The 25,810-nt window shown below is 44.0% G+C and overlaps 1 protein-coding gene across 1 annotated transcript in view; it reads left to right on the forward strand.

The window, feature by feature from the left end:
• LOC137414948 (protein argonaute-2) overlaps positions 1-25,810 on the forward strand; it is a 260,673-nt gene that overhangs the window by 85,736 nt on the left and 149,127 nt on the right. Inside the window, exons 3-4 of the mRNA XM_078783394.1 lie at positions 18,255-18,435; positions 20,040-20,160. Of these exons, the coding sequence (XP_078639520.1) occupies positions 18,255-18,435; positions 20,040-20,160 (302 nt within the window). The remainder of the gene's footprint in view (positions 1-18,254; positions 18,436-20,039; positions 20,161-25,810) is intronic.

Raw genomic sequence — 25,810 nt, forward strand, 5'->3', positions numbered from 1 at the left:
TGGAAGAAGTTTGGAACAACCAGGACTCTTCCTAGAGCTTGCCGCCCGGCCAAACTGAGCAATCGGGGGAGAAGGGCCTTGGTAATAGAGGTGACCAAGAACCCGATGGTCACTCTGGGTGAGCTCCAGAGATCCTGTGTGGAGATGGGAGAAACTTCCAGAAGGACAACCATCACTGCAACACTCCACCGATGTGGGCTTTCTGGCAGAGTGGCCAGACGGAAGCCTCTCCTCAGTGAAAGACACATGAAAGCCCACAGAATCTTGTTTCTCACAGTCTGAGAGTCCTGAGGTGCTTTTTTGCAAACTCCAAGCGGGCTTTCATGCGTTATCTTTGAGTGTGCATGTATGAGTGTGCTTGTGATGCAAATGGATGCGCAGATTGATGGTTTATTTGAAGATGAACTGTGGAATATCTTCATGTAACTGAGTATAACTGCACTGGTACTGTGAAAATACACAAGTGCTATTTTGAAAAAAAACAAAATCATGGTTTTGAAATAAATAATTTCTAAAAACAATCCGAAATTATTTTGTATATTTTTTTCTCGATATTAAGATGAGTGAAATCGAGTTGTTTGAAAAACAAAAATTCTAGGAATCTTGAGTTTTCACGAAATATCTTGTATTTGAACTTTGACCATTGGGCTGTGACCGTTGCCACTTGATATTTGACCGAAGTATGTTTTTGTTTCTTTTAAAATAAACAAAATACCTTTTATAGGCATATATATGATATAGGACAGTTTCAAGCCTATTTATACAGTTGAATCGGCACCAATATGGTACTACTTCTAAAATAATCCTCTTGGATGGCCTTTGACACCTAAATGACCTTAGAGACTGAGGGCTCGGCCCAATAACATTAGACAATCGGGAACAATGTTCTCAATGATGTGAATCCATTGTTCCATCAGTCCAAAGCTTGAAAAGCTCATTCTTAAGTTTGGCCAGATCAGACTAGTGCCCTTGGCACCTAATTGAAGTGGCACCATATTGCACATTTATTTAGATATTCGAGTCCGTGCATCAAACTCGTATTTTCAGATTTCTCCCCTCCGAGGAATGGGAACACGACTTGGGAATGAATAGACCTCAGACTAATTAGTTTAATAATGACATTAATAAGTGACAATCATAGCTTGAATTAAAAACATGAGTACAAACATGGAAATTGTCAGAAACAAAAGAGGAGCATAAGTGTAACAAGAATCAGCTACTTAAGAATGAAAATAAGTCAGACTAAGGGTCTTAAGAATCAATTAATTAATGTAATTGTCATTGGCCAAACGTGACCACTTCCACTTTAATAGAAGTCAGAAGGAAAAATTTGAAATCTACATACATGAGATCTGGACTAACAACATCGACCGATTTATTGGTGGATGCTTTGTCGAGGATCGTTGGACTGTTCTTCATTTTCAACCATGTGAACTATGCTCAATGGATTTTTTTTTTTTTTTTGTACACTGAATCGAGGCTCGTGAAAGAGCTAACGTTTACTTCACAAACAAATCAACCAGACAAACAAAATATATAAAAAGAGGGAGCGGAAGACAAGATGCGGAAAGAAGGGGAAGCACACAAACAACATTTGAGAGCAGGGAGATGTGTGGGATGGAGAGGGCTTGGGGGGGAGGAGGCGTGGGAAGGGTGGGGGGGGGGGGGGGTGGGAGAAGTATAAAACATAAGGACTTCCAGGACAGAAGGTATTTCAAAAAAGTGGAATTGGGGTGAAATTAGTGGGGGTAGAAAAGATCAAGGTTTTTGATGGGGGAAGATAAGAGATGGTGGTGGACAGCTGTTTTAAAGACCTGGAGGGTGGAGTGGGATTGAACAGAGTAAGGGAGTTTGTTCCAGAGGTGGGAGAAAAGAGGAATGAAGGAGTGAAGGTGAGCAGAGAGTCTTGATTTTGGCAGTTTAACCATAAGAGGGTTGCAGGCAGATCTTGTGCGACCTGTAGGAATATTTGCGGACAGAGCCCAGAGAGAGCTGGGGGGGGGAGGGGGGGGGGGCAAGGCCAGAGAGAGTCGGTAGAAGACGGAAAGACCACCAACCTGCCTGTGGTGAGTGAGTGAGAGGCCCTTGGAGTTAGCTTCATCGCGGGAGATTCCAATGATTCTGAACGCTTTGGTTTCAACAGCGTGAAGACGAGCTAGGTGTGAGGCAGGAGCACCAGCCCAGAGGGGAGAGCAGTATTCCATTGAGCTGCGGATGAAAGCCTTGTATGTGGTGAGGAGCTGAGGTGTGCCAAGGAAGGACTTCGCACGACGGAGGATGCCCAGTCGGCGACTGGCTTTGGAGGCCAGATTTGAAATGTGGTTTTCCCAGGAAAGATCATGGCAGATAGTGAGACCCAAAAGCTTGAGTGACAGAACTTCTTGGAGAGGATTATTCAGAAAGTGGATGGGAGGGTTGTCCAGTCGGTCTTTTCAGAGAGACATCGTAAGAGTGTGAGATTTGTCAGGATTGAAAGACATGTTCCACTTGTTTGCCCAGTCTGTGATTTTGTCCAAGTCTGCAGAGAGTGAGGAGGCTGCAGACTGCCGATCTGAGGGATGAAGAATGGAGCGACAGAGAGTAGAGTCATCAGCAAAGAGATAGAGAGGATTTTCAAGAGAGTCAGAGAGATCATTGATGAAGACCAGAAAAAGCACAGGGCCCAGAACACTGCCTTGGGGAACTCCAGCCTGAACAGGAAGAGGAGATGAGAGAAACCCATTCAGGGCCACGTGTTGACTACGACTAGAGAGGAGGTCCGACAGCCATGCGTGGAGATTTCCATGGATACCAAAATATGAGAGTTTGGTGAGCAGGGCGGGGTGCCAGACCGTATCGAAGGCACGTGATATGTCAAGGGAGACGGCTCTAATTTCCTGTTTGGCATTGAGGACCTCCATCCATTTTTAAGAAAGCAGAAGCAGCATGTCCAGAGTAGAGTGACCAGGTCTGAAACCAAATTGATGATCAGAGATCAAGCCATTGGAGAAGAGGAAAGATTTCATATCTGAAGCAATGATGGTTTCCATGACTTTGCTAATAATTGGGAGAAGGCTGATTGGTCTGTAATAATAATAATAATAATTCATTTATTTTGTATAGCGCTTTTCCAGAAGCCCAAAGGCGCTTTGACAGAGTGGCAAACATAATGCATAACAATACATGAAAACAACAATTTCAAAAAAGACAAGAATCAATAGGGAAATATTTAAAGCAAAAGGAGGGAGAAGGAGAAGAGATAGTCAGGGGTTAAATGCTGTGGGTTGAATGTTGAATGCAGTGTTGAACAGGTGGGTCTTTAGTGATGTTTTGAATGTGGTGAGTGAGGAGGAGTCTCTGATGGTGTGAGGTAGTGAGTTCCAGAGGGTGGGCGCAGCGATGGAGAAGGCCCTGTCCCCCCAGGATCTGAATTTGGTCCGGATGGAGGGGGTCAGGAGGTTTGTACCAGCAGAGCGGAGGTTGCGGGTGGGAGTGTGTCTGGAGAGGAGGTCAGCCAGGTAGGATGGGGCCAGGTTATGGAGGGCTTTGTATGTCAAGAGGAGGATTTTGTACTGGATTCTCTGGGGGATGGGGAGCCAGTGAAGCTTGTAAAGGACGGGGGTGATGTGGTCACGGGTCCGGGAATGGGTGAGTAGACGGGCAGCGGAGTTCTGAATGTATTGGAGTTTATTGGTGATTTTTGAGGGTGAACCATAGAGGAGGCTATTGCAGTAGTCCAGACGGGAGGTGATGAAGGCGTGGATGAGGGTTTCTGCAGCCGTGGAGGAGAGGGATGAGCGGAGACGGGCAATGTTTTTCAGGTGAAAGAAGGCTGACTTTGTGATCTGTTTAGTGTATTTGTCGAAGGAAAGGGTTTGGTCAAAGATGACGCCAAGATTCCGGATGTGAGGGGAGGTGGATACTGGGATACCGTCGATGTTGAGGGCAAAGTTATGGGTGGATTTTGTGAGCGTTTTTGGGCCAATGATGATTATTTCAGATTTATCACAGTTAAGCTTGAGGAAGTTGATTTGAAGCCAGGATTTTATTTCAGTGATGCAGTTTGTCAGGATAGAGTGGGTGTCGGTGGAGACGAACTTGGTGGAGATGAAAAGCTGGATGTCATCGGCGAAGCAGTGGAATTGGAGACCATGACGGCGGATTAAGTGACCGAGCGGGGACAGGTAAAGGATGAAGAGGAGGGGGCCAAGAACTGAACCTTGGGGGACACCTTGGGGGAGGGGAGCAGTGGGGGATTTGCAGTTATTGATGGAGATGAACTGGCATCTGTCATAGAGGTATGATTTAATCCAAGAGAGGGCAGTGCCGGTAACGTTAAAGGTGGATTCAAGTCGGGTGAGGAGGATAGTGTGATCGATGGTGTCAAAGGCAGCGCTGAGGTCGAGGAGGACGAGAATGTTGAGGTTGCCAGCGTCAGAGGAGAGGAGAAGGTCGTTGGTGATTTTGAGGAGAGCAGTTTCAGTACTGTGGTTGGACCGGAATCCGGATTGGAATGTTTCATACAGGTTATTGGCAGAGAGATGATGTTTGAGTTGAGTGGCTACAGCGCGTTCCAAAACTTTTGACAGAAAGGGTAGGTTGGAGATGGGTCTGAAGTTGTTTAGGGTGTCAGGGTTTAGACCAGGTTTTTTTAGAATGGGGGTAACAGCAGCAATTTTGAGGGAAGGTGGGACGATGCCTGTAGACAGGGAGGAGTTTATTGTTGCAATGATAAGTGGAGAGAGAGCAGGGAGGGAGGCTTTGACAAAGCTGGAGGGGATGGGGTCAAGAGTGCAGGTGGCAGTTTTCATTCCTATGAGGAGTTCAGAGAGGTCAGTAGGGGAGATTGGGGAGAACCGAGACAGGGGATGGCAGGACAAGGGGGGGCAGGTGGTTGGAGGGGGAGCGGGTGCGGCGGTGGTCAAGCTGTTGTAGATGTTGTCAATTTTGCGTTGGAAGAAAGAGAGGAAGGAGATGCAGTTGTCTACTGTGAATGACTGGGTGGTGGTGTTCAGGGGGCGGAGGAGTTTGTTTATTGTCGAGAAGAGTGCTTTTGGGTTTCCGGAGCCAGAGTGGATAATTTGAGAGTAGTAGGCAGAGCGGGCGCGGGAGAGGGCATCTTTGTAGTGTTGTAGGTGGTCCTTGTAGGCTTGGGAGTGAACTGTGAGACCCGTTTTATTGCGGAGGCTTTCAAGTTGGCGAGCACGAGTTTTCATCAGGTGGAGTTCAGGGGTAAACCAGGGAGCAGAATGGGTGAAAGAAACTGTTTTGGTTTTTACAGGCGCAAGCTGGTCAAGGCAGGAGGAGAGAGTGTGGTTGTAGTAGTCAGTGAGGTCAGAAGGGGTGTGGAGGTCAATGAAGGGAGAAGTGGACATTTTTTCAGAGAGGGTGGATGAGAATGAGGTAGGTGAAAGAGCGTTTAGCTTACGGAAGTTGATTGTGCGATAATGCCTTGGTGTTGGGGCGGGGATGTTGATGGTCAGAGTGATGGCTAAGTGGTCAGAGAGGGTGAGGTCAGAGCCATAGAGATGGTGCAAATTTAATCCAGTGGAGCAGACAAGGTCCAAAATGTGACCACGGATATGGGTAGGAAAGTCGACATGTTGAGTGAGGTTAAAGCAGGTGAGTAAATCAGTGAAGTCAGTGGTTATTGTGGAGTCAGTGGAGTCCATGTGGATATTGAAATCACCAAGGAGGAGGATTGAGGGGGAGAGGGAACATAGCTGGGTCAGAAAGTAGGAGAAGTCAGACAGGAATGATGGGTGTGGTTTGGGAGGGCGGTAGACGACAGCCATGACTGACTGCGTGCGACCAGAGAGTTTTAAAGCCAGGTGTTCAAATGATGGAGCAGATGAGATGGAGATGAGGTTGGTCTTGATGTCTTGACGGTGGATAACGGCAATTCCACCACCTCGGCCCTCCGAGCGTGGTTTATTGACGTAGGAATATCCATTGGGTGTGGTGAGGTTAAGTGTGTAGTAGTCCAGAGGTTGTTGCCAGGTTTCGGTGAGACAGAGAAAGTCCAGTTTGTTATCCAGGATGTATTCGTTCAGGATGAGGCATTTGTTGTTGAGGGACCGGGTGTTGAACAGGGTGAGCTTGATGTTGTTTTGAACAGCAGGGATGAATTCAGGTGATTTAGCCAGGGTTCGTAGGCAGGAGGTGCGATCGTGTGCGTTGCTGTGACCAGGTGCGCTGGGACGAAGAGTGAGAGTGCGCTGAGCCGACCAGAGGACGGGGATGGAGTGACCTGATTGCAAATAAACAAACTTACGACCGGAGCCACGGTGAATGTACCTGGGTCGTCGGAGGAGTCCATTTGATTTGATGGCAGAGATGCATGATGGGGTGGAGCGGGTATTGAGCAGAAGAAGCCTTGCGGCGGAGTACCTCAGAGCCATGCCAGGCAGGATGTAGTTGTAGTTGCTGGGATCTGTTTTTGCACCTTTTTTGTGCAAAGCGGTGATGTTGGCAGATTTCCAAGCAGATGGAAGATGACCTTGAGCAAAAGAGAGGGTGAAGAGAACAGAGAGAGGGAGTGAAAGAGCGGAAGAACAGGATTTTAGGACCCATGGGCTGATGCCGTCATGTCCAGTTGCAGAATCAGTCGAGGATTGACAGAAACTTTTCCACCTTATCAGGAGGAAAGGACACAGAGTCCAGGAGCAGCTGGGTACGACTGGGTACGGTGGGTACAGAGAGGGATGGGTTTGGGACGCAAGATTTAGAGGCAAACACAGAGTTGAGGCATTCAGCTTTTTCACGTGCAGAGTCAGCCGTGTGGCCGTTTGAGGTGAGGGAGGGGATGGAGGGGGAACAAACACCAGAAACATTTGACCAGACGCCACCAGGATTTGGAAGAGGGAGACAGATAAGAGAGTTCGGTCCTGAGAACGGAGAGATATTGTTTCCTGGCTCTCCTGAGGGTGGACACACACTGTTTTCGGGCTTTGTGAAAGGAAATGAGATTTCCTTCCATTGGATTTGCTTTCCAGGAGACGAAAGCAAGTTGTTTCTGGGCAATAGCCTCACCACAGGATTCCGTGTACCATGGACGGGAGGAAGGGTAAGACAACTGAAGACGAGATGGGATAAATCTGTGCATGAGAGAGAGCAATTTACTTTGGAAGAATTCCCAGGATGAGTTGATGTCAGAGGCGGTAGAGATGGGAGACCAGTCCAGATGATTGATGGCTGCTTGAAGACCGTGCCAGTTGGCCTGAGTGAAATGCCAGACTCGTCGACGCTGAGGAGGCTCTCTGAGAATGGTTAGAGAGATGTCCACTTTAACAAGCACATGATCAGATGAGCCGATTGGAGCAGAAGAAGAGCAGCAGACATTTTCAGGGAAGTTCGTCATAACCAAGTCCAGAAGAGAAGATGCTCCGTTGACTGAGATCCCGGTTGGGAAATTGACAGATTGTGTCAGTCCCAGTGAGTCACAGAAGTCCTTTGCTGAAGAGCCACGGCTGGAGAGAGAGGTACCCACACCCAGCCAACTGGCATGGTGACAATTGAAATCACCACATATGAGGAAGAGAGAGTTGGGAAGGGTAGATAGAAGTTGGTCCATATTATCAGACAGCGAGATGTAGATGGAGTCATCACTGTTTGGTGGACGGTACAACACACATATGAACAAAAGGTGGGAGCGAAGGGGAAGCCGTAGCCAAAGGTATTCCTGGGGGTGAGGTGGAGAGAGGGCAGTGCAGGGTGAGTGAGGAAGTTTTTAAAAATAAAGATAGTAACCCCACCTCCAGGACGAGGCTCAGGTCTATCATACCGGAGGAGGGAGTAACCTGTGAGAGATACCAAGGAATCAGAGACATCATGAAGGAGGAAAGTTTCTGTTAAGCAGATCACGTCTGTTTTGTCAGAAGCAACCTGTATGGAGAGATCAGTCAGGTTTGAGCGAAGGCCCCGGATGTTTGAGGTCCATACTGTTAAAGAAGAGGAAGGGGGAGCATCGGATACAGAACAGGGGGGGGGGGGGGGGGGAGAGCGGTAGGGTAAGATGTGGAAGAGGAGGAAGAGGTAGGGAGAGCTGTTGAAGGTGTGTCAGAGATTTCAGAATAGCTTGGGGAAAGGGAAGAATGGGGCGGACAAAAGGTTTGATGGTGATTGGGTGAGGCGCAGTGAGGTGTTATTTGAGGAGGCGGAAGAGTGAGGCAGAAGGTTGAGGGAGATGAAGGTGAAAGTTGGAAGGGGGAAGAAGCGGGGAGGATGCTTTGAGGAGGAGGGGTGAGAGGGGAGTCTAGGAGGGGAGGGGTGTGGGGGGAGTTTAGGAGGGAAGGGGCAAGGGGGGATATTTGAAAGGGATGGGTGATGGGGAAGATTTGGAGGGGAGGGGCAAGGGGGAATATTTGAAAGAGATGGGTGATGGGGAAGATTTGGAGGGGAGGGGCAAGGGTGTAGATTTGGAGGGGAGGAGTGATGGGGAAGTTTTGGAGGGGAGGGGCAAGGGTGTAGATTTGGAGGGGAGGGGTGATGGGGAAGTTTTGAAGGGGAGGGGTGATGCGGAAGTTTTGGAGGGAAGGGCTGATGGGGAAGTTTTGGAGGGAAGGGGTGATGGGGAAGATTTGGAGGGAGGGGTGAGATTGGATTTTGAAAAGTGTACGATTAATGGGAAACGAACATTTATTGCAAAATGAGTTTCTTGAGACCTTCGAATCAAAAATACGTTTGAGGACGCTGAAGGATGGGTGGAGTGCTGGAGAGTTACAGTGCCTCTTTCATACATTCCCGAAAGAGATGGAATTTTTTTTGGAATGAATAAATTTGGTGAGCAAGTCGAAAGCATCCTTTTGTAGAAGAAGAATAAAAAGGTGTTATAGTATACGACAGAATACAGTTCTTCAGGGGACAGTTTAAACATTTTTTTAACAACGTGATCACCTGATCAGGAACAACGTGGTCGAAGAACAAACGGATAAGAACAGAGAAGGAATTTTTTTTTTTTTTTTTTGAGTTGAGATTTTAAAACAAGGAAGTATGTCGGACACGGTAGCCTACTACACTCGGCCTCAGAATACGCGACACGAACTAACCGACGATTCTGTACACAGGTATGAAAAACCAACACCGAGAATCCTATTAAAGGCACACCAATAGGTACTCACACCTAAAGAAAGATACAGTTTCGACAAAAACACAATTGTGAAATATTACTTAACTTCGAAAGCATGCGCGCATGGACAGCTTTGAAGAGACGTGAAGATATATTGACCAGATATATTGAAAATCTGCAGGATATGAACAACACCCATCCCAGTGTTCGGGCTATCCTCGAGAAGGGAGCTTACACTGTGAGAAGGAGCAAAAATGACTTTTCTAGATGCGCCGTCGATCTCACACCTGAACAAACAGTAAATGCTGATGCTGCATAGAGATTGACAGGAATTTCAGCAGCCACAAACAATTGCAATACAAGTCTGTGATGGATGCTGACAAAATCGCTCTGAGCATCAATGGTCACCACCCTAAATTAAATCTCAGGCATGAGCACAGTCGATGCTGGTGCTGCTGAATTGTACTCAGCAAGGATTATAAGAGACAACGGTGACTTGGAGTGAATAATCTGGCATTGAAAACTCGTGCAATCCGTTCAGAGAAACTCTCACAGGTGCGCTGTACAATAGCCAGACAGGCAAAGCATCCAGCGTGGCTATGAAGGAGTACATCCTTTCATTCCGCCAGGAGGGAGAGAAGCAGCATGCTGAATTCGTTAATACACCCCAAATCCAGCAAAGAGTAAACTTCTTCGATACTTGTAAAATCAAGTTGAGTCTGGGGGAGCCGTCAATGGTTGATGCCTGCATTATTGATGGCAACTTCCTATTGCACTCATTAGCACTGAATTTACCTCGCAGCTACGGCAGCCTTGCTCAATGCATCCTGATCCAGAGCTCTGCTTTATGCCATTGGCGTATTGACATCGTATTTGATGCCTATGCCACTCCATCAATCAAGGTTGTAGAACGGAAGAAGAGAAGTTCTGATGACATGGTCTACCCCATCACTAGCACAGAACAAGTTCATCCAAAACTAAGTGATGCCTTGAAGTCGCCCTCTTTGAAGCGTCAACTGCCTGACTTCTTATCAAGAGAGTAGGCAAAAAGTGAATACGGAGGGAGCCATTATCTCAAATCGCCAGGTTTTCATCGGCTATGATGACAAATGTGGCCAGATTATTTCAATAAACAACCTTGTTATCACAGAGAAGGTCAAGGTCCGATCAAGCAACCATCATGAAGCAGATACAAGCTTGTGTCTCCACATCAAGGAAATTACAGCAGCTCCAGAATTCAATGGCAACATAGTTGTGATGGCTTCAGATACCGATATTGCTATTGTACTCCTTTTCCACTGCCACAAATATCAGGCCAGAATTTTGATGGATGTGGATTCCGGAGCAAAAATGAGAAAATAGGACGAAGTTTGTGCACTGCCTTCTATGCCTTCACCAGATGCGACTACACATCAGCACACATTAGACTGGGGAAGGTTCGACCAGCAACATTTCTGGAGGTGAGTGAGAAATTTAAGGAGGCATTCTCTACTTTTGCCTGTGAGAAGAACATCTTGAAACTGCAATGGATGCCACATGTAGAATGTAAGGTTTCAGGAATGAAACCTCATGGAATCACGCTCGGTTTCTTGCTTTTGATGAGCACAAAAAACCGTTTAGATAAGGCCCCTCCAAGAAAACCAAAAATCCACTCAGCAAATTGAAGGGGATCGCAGATCGACGCTCAAGCTCGACGATGAAATGGAGAATGATAGTGAATGTGACAGTGATGATCACCTGTCTCTCATCGGTCGATGAAGATGACGTTCATACAATGTAGCCCAATAGCCCACATTCATTTGCTCTAGTTTCATTGAAATGTTTGCAGACAATTTGGCTGACATTCTACCGCTTGATAAATTTCATTACAACCACTGCCAACTACTTTAACAAGATTCTTAAGACCCTTAGTCTGATTTATTTTCATTCTCAAGTAGCTGATTCTTTGATACACTTATGGTCATCTTTTGTGTCTGACAATTTCCATGTTTGTACTCATTATTTTAATTAAAGCTATAATTGTCGCTAATTAGTCTGATCTCTGTTCATTCGTACAGTCACGTGAAAAAGTAAGTACACCCCATGTAAAGTTTTGACTTTTTCAACATACAGCTATTTGATCTTCATTTCAACAATATTGATAGATAAAGGTGATATAATATAACAAATATCATGAAACATTTACATTTTGTAGTCCATTGTATAATTTAAATAAACATAAATGCAAATTTCGCATGTGGAAAAAGTAAGTACACCATTGGCTCTAATAGGTGGTATTGCCCCCTTTGGCAGAAACAACCTCAAGTAGGCGTTTCTTATAACTGTCTACCAGTCTCTGACATCGACTGGGAGAAATTTTTGCCCACTCCTCCAGGCAGAATTCTTTCAGCTGTGCGATGTTTGAGGGGTTTCTTGCATGCATAGCTCGTTTCAAATCTCCCCCCCACAACATCTCGATGGGATTTAGATCCGGGCTTTGACTTGGCCATTCCAGAACCCTCCATTTCTTTCTTTTCAGCCATTTGTTAGTGGATTTACTGGTATGTTTAGGGTCATTGTCATGTTGCAAGGTCCACCTTTGGTTGAGCTTCAACTTTCCGACAGATGGCCTCACATTATCCTCAAGCACCCTCTGGTACAATGAAGAATTCATAGTGGATTCTATGATTGTGAGCTGCCCAGGCCCTACTGCAGCAAAGCTGCCTCAAACCATAATATTTCCACCACCATGCTTTGCAGTTGGTATCGGGTTCTTGTGGTCAAATGCTGTCTTTGGTTTTCGCCAAATATGTCTTCTGGTACTGTGGCCAAATAGCTCTACCTTTGACTCATCTGTCCAGAGCACATTGTTCCAGAAGTGCTGGTCTTTGCCTAGGTGTTCATTGGCAAACTTTAGTCTTGCCCTGATGTTCTTTCTGGACAGCAAAGGTTTCCTCCTGGCACACCTCCCATGTAGATCAAATTTGTGCAGCCTCTTTCTAATGGTAGACTCGTGCACTTTAACATCAACAGTGCCAAGAGCTACCCGTAGTTCCCGTGATGACATTCTGGGGTTCTTAGAGACTTCTTTCAGCATCTTGCGGTCTGCTCTCAGGCTGAACGTGCTGGGGTGGCCTGGCCTGAACAAGTTGGCAGTTGTTTGGAATCTTCTCCACTTGCAGATGATCTTCTGGACAGTCGAATGATTGATTTGAAATTGTTTGGAGATCTTTTTAAATCCCTTCCCAGACTCGTAGGCATCTATAACCTTATTTTTGAAGGCCTCAGAGAGCTCTTTTGATCTAGTCATGGTGACGCCGCACACTTCAACAACAAAGAGCAAACCAAACGCAATGTCAGGTTTAAATAAGACAGGTTCCTCCAAGATCTTCTCTAACAATGTTCTAATCATTTGCACCTGAGCTGGTGCACCTGATTCTAATTTTAGGTATTTGAAGTAGTGATAAATGGCAGGGTGTACTTACTTTTTCCACATGCGAAATTTGCATTTATGTTTATTTAAATTATACAATGGACTACAAAACGTAAATGTTTCATGATATTTGTTATATTATATCACCTTTATCTATCAATATTGTTGAAATGAAGATCAAATAGCTGTATGTTGAAATATGTTGAAAAAGTCAAAACTTTACATGGGGTGTTCTTACTTTTTTACGTGACTGTAAGTCGTGTTCCGATTCCTCGTAGGAGGGGAGAAATCTGAAAATACGAGTTTGATGCATGGACTCATCTAAATAAATGTGTAATATGGTGCCACCTCAATTAGGCACCAAAAGCACTTGTCTGATGTGGTGAAACGTAAGAATTGACTTTCAAGCTTCGGACTGATGGTACAATGGGAACTTAGTTCCCGATTGTATAATTAAATGGGGCCTCGCTCTCAGTCTAATAAAAGCAAAAAAATCCAGCATGGTGGTGATTTTCACCTCATGAAGCATCTTAAGCATGGATGCCACCCATTAACAAAAAATCCATTAAAACTTTTTTTCCTGACCCTTGGCAGGTAGACTATATGAAAGAAAAACAAGCAATTTGGGAGCTGAAAGAATATAATAATTCCATTAGAATCATAGCACAAAAATTGGCATAGCACATACAACAATTTGGAATATGGTGAAAAAGAAAGAAACCACTAGTGTACTTAGTAATAGACAACGGCCAGGTCAGCCAAGGAAAACAACTGAAGTTGATGACGGAAAAATCATCAGAGCTGTGAAGAAAATCCCTGAAATAACTATCAGTGATGTTACCAACAACTACATTGTGTCGGGGTGAAAGTATAGTCAGGTTCACTATGTTTTTTCGTTCAAAATTTTGGTAGATTAGCAAAACTATACATTTTTGGAATATTCAGAGCATGAGGAATCCAAAAATTAATGTTTACATTTGCGTAGACACCTTTGCGAAAATGACACAGGACAGTGATGAAGATCTGTAAAAGCATATTCCTGAACGGTATAGACCTCGTAGATCCTGTGTATAGGACTTATAGTTCAATCTGATACTACCTATAACTTCCTATAACAACCTATAACTTCAAAGGACTTGCAATATCATGTATTATGTAATGCAGTTATATCACAAATATAAAGACAATGGTTTTCAATTACCTTTGTTTGTTGCTTTTCTATAATCCTGAGCACTATTTTGAGGCCTTTATTGGATTCCTTGACCCAGAAAACATAGGATTAGCATATTTAATTAAGTCTCTAGGTTGCCAAGAAGCCGAGATCGCGCAAAATATGTATTTTATGGTGGCCATTTTCAAAATCCAAAATGGCGGCCATGCAGGTGTCTGTGCAAATGCCAGCATTGATTTTCAGATTCTCCATGCTCTGAAGATTCCAAAAATGTACAGGTTTGCTAATCCCAAAATTTTGAAAGAAATTATATTTGTTAACATAGTGAACCTGACTATCTTCATCACTGTCCTGAGTGTCATTTTCGCAAAGGTGTCTACGCAAATGTAAACATTAATTTTTGGATTCCTTATGCTCTGAATATTCCAAAAATGTATAGTTTTGCTAATCCCAAAATTTTGAACGAAATTATATTTGTTAACATAGTGAACCTGACTAGTATCACAATTTACCGTTCGCAGAAGACTTAGACAGAAGAATCACAAAGGCAACACCGCAATATGCAAACCTCTCATCAGCACCAAAAATAAGCCAAATTAGAATTTGCCAAGAAGTACAGAGGTGAGCCAGGAGAGTTCTGGAACAAAGTTTTATGGACAGATAAGACCAAGATAAACCTTTGCCAAAGCAATGGAAAGGTGAAAGTGTGAATAAAGGAAGGAACTGCGTGTGATCTAAAGCATACTCCATCGTCTGTGAATCATGGCGGAGGTAATCTCATGGCTTTTATATATATATATATATATATATATATTGTATACAGAGTCAAGGCTCGTGTAAGAGCTAACATATTGCACACGAGAACAGGCACGGACCCATAAAATGTACAATAAATAAAGGGAGCGGGAGACAAGAGTGGGAGAGAGATGAAGGCATCCAATCACAACAACAGTAGACAACAGGGATGTCGGTAGATCTGTGGAGGAGAGAGAGAGGGGGCTCGTGGGGGCGGGGGGGGGGGGGGGAAGGGGGAAGGGGTACACAGTATAAAGCAAATGAACACAACTAGGAATTTCAGGAAAGAAGTTGGAGATTGAAAGAGGTGGATTTGGGGTGTTTTAACGGGGGTAGAAAAGATCAAGGTTGAGGATGGGGGGAGGTAAGAGATGGTGGTGAACAGCTGTTTTAAAGACCTGGAGGGGGGAGTGGGATTGAAGAGAGTGTGGGAATTTGTTCCAGATGGCCTGGGCTTGCATAGCTGCCCATGGAACTGGCTCACTCACCTTTATTGATGATGTAACTAATAATGGCAGCAGCAGAATTGATTCACATCTCAAGGATGTGATGTCTCAAGGAAGGGTGCAGAAACATCTTGGCTGTCTATATACAAGAAAATGCCTCCAAACTCATTGGGCAGCACTTCCCCATGCAGCAAGACAATTACCAAAAACACACTGCCAAACAACCAAAGACTTCATCAGGAGAAAAAAGTGGAAGGTTTTAGACTGGCCAAGCCAATATCCTGATTTAAATCAAATGGAGCAAGTATTTCACTTGCTGAAGAGGAGACTGAAGTCAGAAACACCCCAGAACAAACAAAACTGAAAATGGCTGCAGTAAAGGTTTGGCAAAGCATCTCAAAGGAAGATACCAAGAGTTTGGTGATGTTGATGGGTCACAGGCTCGATGCAGTTATTGCATGCAAGGGATTTTTTTTTTTTTTTTTTTTTTTTTTTTGTATACAAGATCGAGGCTCGTGAAAGAGCGAACATTAATCACACAGAAAGACAAACAGACACACAAAACAAATAACATCGGGAGCGGTAGACAAGATGGGGAGAGAGGGGGAAGGACACAAACACAACATTTGAGAGCAGGGACCGAGAGACATGGAGACATCGAGAGAACTGTGGGAGGGAGAGGGCTTTGGGGGGGAGGCATGAGAAGGGGGGGGGGGGGGGGTGGGAGAGGTATAAAACATATGGACACTGCCAAGACTTCCAGGAAAGAAGTTGGAATTTCAAACAAGGTGGATCTGGGGTGAATTAGTGGGGGTAGAAAAGATCAAGGTTTTGGATGGGGGAAGATAAGAGATGGTGGTGAACAGCTGTTTTGAAGACCTGGAGGGAGGAGTGTGATTGAAGTGAGTGTGGGAGTTTGTTCCAGAGGCGGGAGAAAAGAGGAATGAAAGAGTGAAGGTGAGCAGAGAGCCGAGATTTCGGCAGTTTAACCATCAGAGGGTGGCTGGCAGATCTTGTGCGACCTGTAGGAATATTTGGGGGACAGAGCACAGAGAGAGCTGGGGGAGCAAGGCCGGAGAGGAGTCGGTAGAAGACAGAAAGACCACCTACCTGCCTGCGGTGAGTGAGTGAAAGGCCCTCAGAGATAGCTTCATCGCGGGAGATTCCAATGATTCTGAAAGCTTTGGATTCAACAGCGTGAAGCCGAGCCAGGTGTGAAGCAGGAGTACCAGCCCATAGGGGAGAACAGTATTCCATTGAGCTGCGGATGAAAGCCTTGTATGTGGTGAGGAGCTCAGGTGTGCCTAGGAAGGACTTCGCACGACGGAGGATGCCCAGTCGGCGACTGGCTTTGGAGGCCAGCTTGGAAATGTGGTTTTCCCAAGAAAGATCATGGCAGATGGTGAGACCCAAAAGCTTGAGCGACAGAACTTCTTGGAGAGGATTGTTGAGAAAGTAGATGGGAGGGTTGTCCAGTCGATCTTTTCGGAGAGACATAGTAAGAGTGTGAGATTTGTCAGGAGACAAATCCTGACAAATGTAAACACCAAAACATACAAATGCCACCAAATACTAACTATTTTACTTCTTTGATTTACTTTAAGTTAATCTGGTCCAATACTTATGCTTACCTAAAATGGGGGACTGAACATAAAAAGTGTAATTGTTCTGCAATGGTAAATCATCTACATAGAAATACCAAGAAATAAAAGATGACCTTCTGTACTCTTGCCTTATATTCATCTTTTGATCTCAAATCTAAATTTCTTGAGTATATAGCAACAATAACAAAGCAGTCTGCTGCCTATACACTGCCCAAATAAGGAGGCATGCCAGACGAATGTATTGCATACTCTTAAGAAGATTGTCCATCAGGTGGGTACACACACACACACACACACACACACACACACACACACACACACACACACACACACACACACACACACACACACGCGCTCGCACACAATACACATACATACACACCCATACACATACACCCACGTGTGATTGCAAAACCACATCCCCTGCTGCATGAATAACGGTCTTATAAATTACCCCAATTCTGGGGGAAATATTATCTCTAACGATGGCTTTTTCGCTAGTTGTCTTAATTCTCAGTTGTGTACTCTTTCTTTGTTATCTACAGTTTCTAAGGCTCATGTTAGAGTTGAATCACACACTGCAGACAGACAGGTGACAACACAGAACTTGACATTGATCAGATAAACATGGTCATTGACCTTCGGTTTTTGACCCAACCCCAGGGGGTGGAGGCAAAAATGACTGCTCTGGCTTGCACCTTCTTTCCATGTGGTGATCATAACTACCAAGTTTGGTGAATTTCTGGCCAACTGGTTAGGAGGAGATAGCGTGACAGACGGACAGACAGACAATTACAATATCCCCCTGTTTAAAAAAAAAGAAAAGTTGTGGGGATAAATACAAGATGGAAGAGAGTTGATGTATCCGATATGTGTGCTGACTTCTGTCCCAGGTGACAATGCTGCATGTTGGAGTTGTCCCTATGCTTTTACTTCAGACAAATGTTCAGAGCAAATTTATTGTTATTTTTTCATTTTCCATGTTGTCATTCTTGGCAATACTTTGTGTTGTGTGTCTTGCTGTTGAAATAAAGGAAGAGGCTTGCTCCTTTATGGCTGCTCTACTGAAAATCACCAAATTATTTGGGGTTATTACTGAAAGCCTTGAAACCAAGTAGACCTGAAAGTATGACTTGATTTCTGGAAAAGAAACCAACTTGCCTGAGGTACTGGTGCACATTCTCGTCAAAGTGTGTACCTTCAGGGTCATAGGTGGACTGGTGGAGGTGAAAAACTGGTCATGCTGGCAAGTTCCCTTAAGAATATTTCCCCTCCTTTGGGGAAAGTGAAGAAAGGAACTTGAATACGCATTACTTGCAGTACAACGACATTGGGAGACTATGAACAAAAACACATCACACGGCATATTGAATCTAGAGTTGCAACTTGATGCGACAATTATTACTTGCTCCTGGCATCAAATGGGCAATCTCATTTGGCAGTTGATCGCCTGCTGTATCCAGTTTTTCTGGCAGTCGATTGGCTGTTAAAATAATAACATACCGTACTGTCACTACAGTATCACAGAAGTTGATACAATACCAACAACTTCCCAATACATGTCCTCATGCACAAGGCTGCTGGAAGAAAGACCTTTAGTGGTGTGGGATACTGAAGAGTTGGCTTGCAGATGGTTAGTGGTGATGCATGAAAACTTAAGTTGGTATTTATTTTTTTAAGTTGCCTGCAAGGGAACTGTTGTACCAATGAGACCATAGGATGCAAGGCAAACCAGTAGTGTGTCTGTCGGCATGTCATTGACCTCTGATCGTCTGTGCAGGCTCCACGATGCAGCAGCCGGCTGTTCCCGTGTTTGAGGCTCCCAAGCGGCCGGGATTTGGCACGGCAGGAAAACACATACAGCTTCGGGCAAACTTCTTTGAGCTGGACATACCCAAGATGGACTTGCTGCATTATGATGTGGACATAAAGCCAGAAAAGTGTCCACGCCGCGTCAACCGGTACGACTGACGTGCTTGCAGCCAAAAAAAACCTTATTAATCATTTTGCTTGACATTTCTATCCAAAAGTTTTAAGTGGCTATTACATGGTCCTGTTACACTCCTGCCTTAAGTTCTGTTTGTGCTATCGTGGATCAGACTAAACAGTATAATGTTGTGGTTTAATGTTACTTTCATTGTTTTGTACCACGTGCCCATTCTGATGTATGACATGGAACGTATATGGGTGTGGCTTAGCTGGTTAGGATTCAGCATTGCTTCAGCTTGGAAACCACAATTTGGGAGTACTTTGCAAGTTATTTCTATACTTCATTGCAACCTATTGCAAAAGAAGGTGTCAAAATCCCACTTCTGATTGCAAGAAGACAAGAAGACTGGTCGACTATATAACTGTTTTCACTATGTAATATCCAAAAACTGCTGTACTCTAAAGTTGTGAATGAACACAATTTGAGGCAGTGTACCTGTTTATTTATTTATTTAATTTTGACGTACACACACACACGCACATATATATATATATATATATATATATATATATATATATATATATATATATATATATATATATATATATATATATATATATATATATGTATGTATATGTATATATATATATATATATATATATATATATGTATGTATATGTATATATATATATATATATATATATATATGTATATGTATATATATATATATATATAATATATATATATATATATATATATATATATATATATATATATATGTATATGTATATATATATATATGTATATATATATATATGTATATATATATATATGTATATATATATATATATATGTATATATATATATATGTATATGTATATATATGTATATGTATATATATATATATGTATATATATATATATATATATATATATATTTATATATATATATATATATATATATATATATATATATATATAAAATCGGGAGATTAAATCAGACGCGGACGTAGCTTCAGGACGTCGATCTTTAATTGTCGACAGGCTTTCGACCAACAAAGGTCTTCTTTGTCATCCCCAAGTTCAACGGTTCCCCACTTCCGTTGAACTTGGGGACGACTAAGAGGAAGACCTTTGTTGGTCGAAAGCTTGTCGAATTAAAGATCGAAGCCCTGAAGCTACGTCCGCGTCTTATTCAATCTCCCGATTATATATATATATATATATATATATATATATATATATATATATATATATATATATATATATATATATATATATATATACATCAGTCACTATGCGACCTTCATATCATCAGTGGAGAACCGCCAGCAAGGTGTCCCATACAGCTGCTGCTGCACCTTGCTGGGAGCGATAAGCACCGCCTGCCACGCGGTGACGTTATCTCTGATATCCACTCATCATATGGAGTCGACCTGTACGGTACGACCTGTACGGACCTATACGGTATATATATATATATATATATATATATGACCATCATATATATATATATATATATATATATATATATATATATATATATATATATATATATATATATATATATATATATATAATATATATATTTACTTATTATATATAATTTACATCTTTCCTACTACTTTTGCACCAGGGAAGTGGTAGATCACATGGTGCAGCACTTCAAGCACAAAATATTTGGAGACCGCAAGCCTGTATTTGACGGCAGGAAAAACCTCTACACAGTTTCTCCACTACCGATTGGTCGGGACAGGGTGAGTGCAGCACAGGAATTGTCTCATTGCTGTGGCATGGTTCTCTTTACCCCAGTAGGTATCACTTTGCACTTTGTTTTGAATAGCTTGTGCTTCTGTCCTCAGACCAACAATTTCATCATTTGTGGATGAAAAGGTGTTTATCAACAATGAACAAACATAAAAAATCACATTCAATCCGGGTTTCTCCACACTGAAACGTCACTGTACATGTGCAATACATACTGAGTAAGTGTATGTGTGGTGTTGTTTTAGTGGCTGTGAGTCTTGGGGGGGGGGGGGGGGGGGGGTCACCAAGACCCAGAGGCCCCAGCTGCTAGAAGTTTCCAAATGCTCTTAGTTGCGTTCTCACCCATTTCGGTTGACAAAATCTAAATGTTTGAAATTTAGAGCTGCAAAATTCTTAAATTTTATTGTAAAGTTCACTTTGAAACCACGGAGCAGACATGCACAAATTACAAAATAGCGATTTATTTAAATAAAGGACTCAAACACGAAAAAGGACCAATGCAGTGGGATGAAGGCAAATGATAAAGTACGATAATTATAAAAAATAAAAATCTTATAATACAATAAAACTACCCCTTTAATGGAACCAGACCCAGATACACACTCACTTGCACACACAGACAAACCTGTCAAGAATTGTAGAGAGCGCAGCAAATGCCCTCGTAGGAACAGTTTGGTGATCAGAGTACAACGGTGCAGAACAGAGGTGTACAAAATCAAAAATATAAAGGCCCAGCAAAATAGCTCGGAATGGGGAAGAGCTCTGTAGCAGGGAATTCCAAGTAGTCCGGCAGATATGTGAAGAATTGTGGTAGAATTGTGCCTTTGATGATACAAGCATGAAACTTGGCACACAGTTAGGGCATACCCTTACAGTGAAATTTGGATGTAGGGGCATTCCAGATTTCTCCTTGGCCCAAAATGGCGGCCATTTTACAAAATGGCGGCTAAGAAGGACATATTTACCTATTATTTCAGACTTGTCATTTGTGCTGCTATTGAAACACAATGTAATGAGCATATTATAAATTGTCATGTACATGCTATGCAATACCTTCATACTGGGTTCAAAATTGGAATCTACGGTGGCCTATAAGGGGCAGAACAAATGGTTTACCATTGCAATAGACAGGACTGGTCTAGCGGTTTAATTATTTAACTTTGCATGACTATCTGATTTCTCCTGGGTGTAATTTTGGTTCAATACCTTTATATGAACAACTTTGATGTAGCTTTATGAACTTTCCTATCATAGACTAGGTGACTATAAGGAACAATGCAAGGCTAGTGAAAAGTTATGAAAGCGAATTACTATATTTATGATAATAATGTATGTATTTCTTTTTCAGATGATAACTCGACTGCACTGCACCTTCGCTCATTGACTGTAGTAGCTACCTAGATTTGGTTCCCAATTTGTATATTTTGATTGGATGGTGGTGGTGGATAATGCTTAATTGACAATGGCCAACAAAAATTTCAAGCTATTAGACCCCCAAAGCCCTAGTACATCTGGAACAAACATGCCTTATCTGACAGATTGGGAGAAGTGTGTGTTATGTCAGGAGGTCACCGATGAGGCCCTTGCCTGTCCAGCTGATTCCAAGCGAACCACAGGGTCCGGATACCAAACTCTTGCAGATTATCTCCTCACCTTCAGCCAGATGGGCTGCCTGCCAAAATCTCTAGAACTGTCCCGCCTGGACGATGGTGAAGGTATCCAGTCAACCTTCCAGAGCCACAAGGCTAAGTGGCATGATTCATGCAGACTGAAATACAACAAAACTGAACTGCATCGGGCACAAAAAAGAGAAACGTCTAGTGAAGAAACCGCAAGTGTCTCAAGAAAGTACACCCGTCACAGAGTACATGTAGACCACACACAGCCACAGCCTGAAAAGTGTTTCTTTTGTGACAAACCAGCGGGTACTAATTCTCTGCGAAAAGCTTCCACCTTCGACCTCGATAAACATGTCAGGACAGCTGCCCTGAAACTAGGAGATCAGGCACTTCTTGCTAAACTGAGTGCAGGTGACCTTATAGCACAAGATGCACAGTACCACGTGAAGTGTCTGGTGTCACTTTATAACAAAGCAAGGGCCACAAGCACAACACTGAATGAACAAGATGATATCAATCACGGTATAGCACTTGGAGAGCTAGTGTCCTACATCGATGATGCCCGCACAAATGCTCTTGTGACACCAGTGTTCAAGCTGGTAGACCTAGCAAGACTATACACCACCAGGCTGGAACAGCTTGGAACAGTCTTGACCAGGCGTGTCCACTCCACCAAACTCAAAGATCGAATCATGACATATTTTCCAGACCTAGAGGAGCACATGTCCGGTCGAGATATTCTGCTTGCTTTCAACCAGGATGTTGGCTCAGCCCTTCAGAAGGCATGTGATCACGACACTGACAGTGATGGAGTTTGTCTTGCTAGAGCCGCAAATATAGTTCGTAGAGACATGTTGAAAATGAACTCAACATTTAGTGGTTCATTTGAAGCCCACTGCCAAGCACATTCGGTACCTAATTCGCTTGTATCACTAGTTTCTATGATCTTGAATGGTCCTAACATCCAAGAGCAGTCAAGCCACTCGTCGGTATCAACACCTACTCTCACAATCTCACAACTCCTTATGTTCAACAGTTACTCACGCCGCAGAGAGAGTAGCAGTACTACCACGTCCACGAGGCACAGTCACAATCGGGAGACTCCCCTGCCTGTGTACCTGGGCACCCTTATCCACACAAAGACTCGAAAAAGAGACCTGGTTGATACTATGTTCAACCTGGGTCTCTCGATCTCCTATGACAGGGTGCTTAGCATCTCCACGGACTTGGGGAACAGAATCTGCCGTTTCTTCCAAAATGAGGGTACAGTTTGCCCCCCTGAGCTAAAAAGTGACCTCTTCACAACTGGGGCAGTGGATAACATTGATCATAACCCCAGTTCAACAAGTGCCCACGACTCCTTCCATGGCACTGGCATTTCACTTTTCCAGCACCCAAATAGCGATAGCCGTGGAGTTCAACGGGTAAACCCAGATGACACATCAACAACAGATGCACACCTGCCACAGTCATACACCATCGTACCTCCTGTTGTTCTGGGTAAATGTGACCCACCTGTACCCAAGCTAGCGGGTCCCAACAAAAGCAACTGCCAACTCATCCCTGAAGCAATGCAGATTGAGTACAGGTAACTGATTATTGTGTTTGAACTGTGGACAGTTATATGTGTACCTAAATAACCAAGACTTGTTAACTTGTGTGGACTTGTTTGTTCTTAATTGTGTTCATTATCTTGCATTTTGACAGGTGGCTGGAGCAGATGGAGAAGACAGTGCTATCTGACACACCACTTAAGGGAGACGAGACAGTATCATGGGCTGGATACCATGCCAGCAAGCAGTCTATTCCAGAAGAACCAGAGTGTAGTGTGGCCTTAACTTCATTGCTGCCTCTCTTCTATGACCAGGCAAAATCTGTGGCAATGATTCGTCACTCCATGGATGTCATCAAGAAAGCAATCGATATTCTGAATCCAGGTCATATCCCTGTAATCACACTTGATCAGCCACTGTACACACTTGCCAAACAGATCCAATGGAGATGGCCAGAAACACACGGAGAAGATCACTTCGTCATGGTCTTTGGTGGACTCCATATTGAGATGGCAGCATGGAAAACCCTCGGTGACCTTCTGGATAGCAGTGGGTGGACAGGCGTTCTGATGCTTGCAGGGGTTGCTACAAGTGGTACTGCTGATTCCTTCCTGAAAGTGACCCATGTGACACGCACACGACGAGCACACCAAGTCACAGCCAGTACTCTCTATCTTCTCCTGAAGGAAGCCTACAGCCAGTACACCAGTGGACTAGATGAGGGACAGGATACGATACCACTAGATGACTGGTGCGGTGAACAAGCCAATGCAAGTCCACAGTTTCAGTTCTGGTTCCTAATTATGCAGCTAGAACTGGCAGTCCTGATCTATGTGAGATCCGTCCGTGAAGGAAACTTCCAACTGTACACTGATGCTCTGACCAAGCTTGTACCATGGTTCTTCGCCTTGGGACATACAAACTATGCCAGGTGGATCCCAGTTCACTTGCGCGACATGGTGACACTTGCAACAAAGCATCCAACTGTATACGCACAGTTTCTGGCAGGAAACTTCACCATGAAGAAGACTACACGTGCATTCTCTGCCATAGCCTTAGACCAGGCACACAAGCAAAATAATGCATTGGTGAAAGGTGATGGAGGGGCTGTAGGTCTTACGGAGAATGCTGCAGCTTTGCGCCGATGGATGGTGTCTGGTCCAGAGATGGCCAAACTGATCTATAAGTTCGAGGCCACAACAGAAAAAAGAATTAGGAAAACTGAACTAAAACACCATGAACAGACAAAGCACACGCAGGTAGCCTTTGCTCGAGATGTGAGAGCACTCACCCGTGTCATAGGAGAGATGGGGAACCCATTCTGTGACGACAGCAAAGATCTCTTGGTGCTAGACAGCAGAGACCTGGCAGACCCAGCAGTCATCAACACCCTTTACCAGATCGAGAAGCTGGGAAAAGAACAGTATGACACATATGTGAACGAGAGGCTTGTACATCAGACAAAGCCTATCACTGACCCAATAAAAAGAAACAATCTCCCTCGCTTCAGCCGACCCCCAGTCAGAGAGAAGTCAAGAACAGAGTTGAAGGTGGTATCTCTGAAGAATGACTGCGTTCTGTTCTCCAGGCTGTTTATTGCATCCCAGACACGGAATGGAGATCTTGATGAATTCTTTGCACATGAAAACCAAGCTTGTCCCCCTGCATTGTCACAAATGGGCAAAATCCGGCTTGGAACCAAGTCTGATCTGGTTGGGTGCTTAGAAGATCTGATCACCTCACGGGAAAATGATGATGTAAGCCCCCCTGTTGAAGTCATGATCCTGGATGGAGCAGCCATCGTGAACATGCTGGCACCTCGTAATGCGAAGACCTTCTCTGAGTATGCATCACTAGTATTCTTGCCATACATCACATCTCAGATACAAAATAAGAGCAGGGTTGATATTATCTGGGATGAATATTTCCCAGACAGTTTGAAAGCCGACACCAGGAAGACGAGGGGTAAAGGCACCAGGAGACGAGTTGAGCCATCTAGTTCCATCCCTCGAAACTGGCAGGCCTTCCTTCGCATAGACGAGAACAAGGTGGAGTTGTTTGACTGTCTAGCAACGAGGATAGCAAACATTGAGACTGACAAGCAAATCGTCACCACAAACCACAAAGAAGTTTTTTGTACACAGCCACGAGATGTTACTGGTCTTTCCCCGTGTAGTCACGAGGAGGCAGATACAAGGATACTACTCCATGTCCAAGATGCAGTCAGACAGGGCTATACCAAGGTGTCAATCCGCACAGTGGACACAGATGTTTTGATCCTTGCAGTGGCAGCAACTGGATATCTTGACATCGATGAACTCTGAGTTGCTTTTGGCACAGGGAAGAATTTCAGGCACTTGGCAGCTCACGAGATGGCTGTGGCACTGGGACCAAACAAGTGCCGAGGGTTGCCATTCTTCCACGCCTTCACTGGGTGTGACACCGTGTCCTGCTTCGGCGGAAGGGGG

This window comes from Myxine glutinosa, chromosome 8, assembly GCF_964187855.1.
Source record: "Myxine glutinosa chromosome 8, kmMyxGlut1.1, whole genome shotgun sequence".
NCBI lineage: Eukaryota > Metazoa > Chordata > Myxini > Myxiniformes > Myxinidae > Myxine > Myxine glutinosa.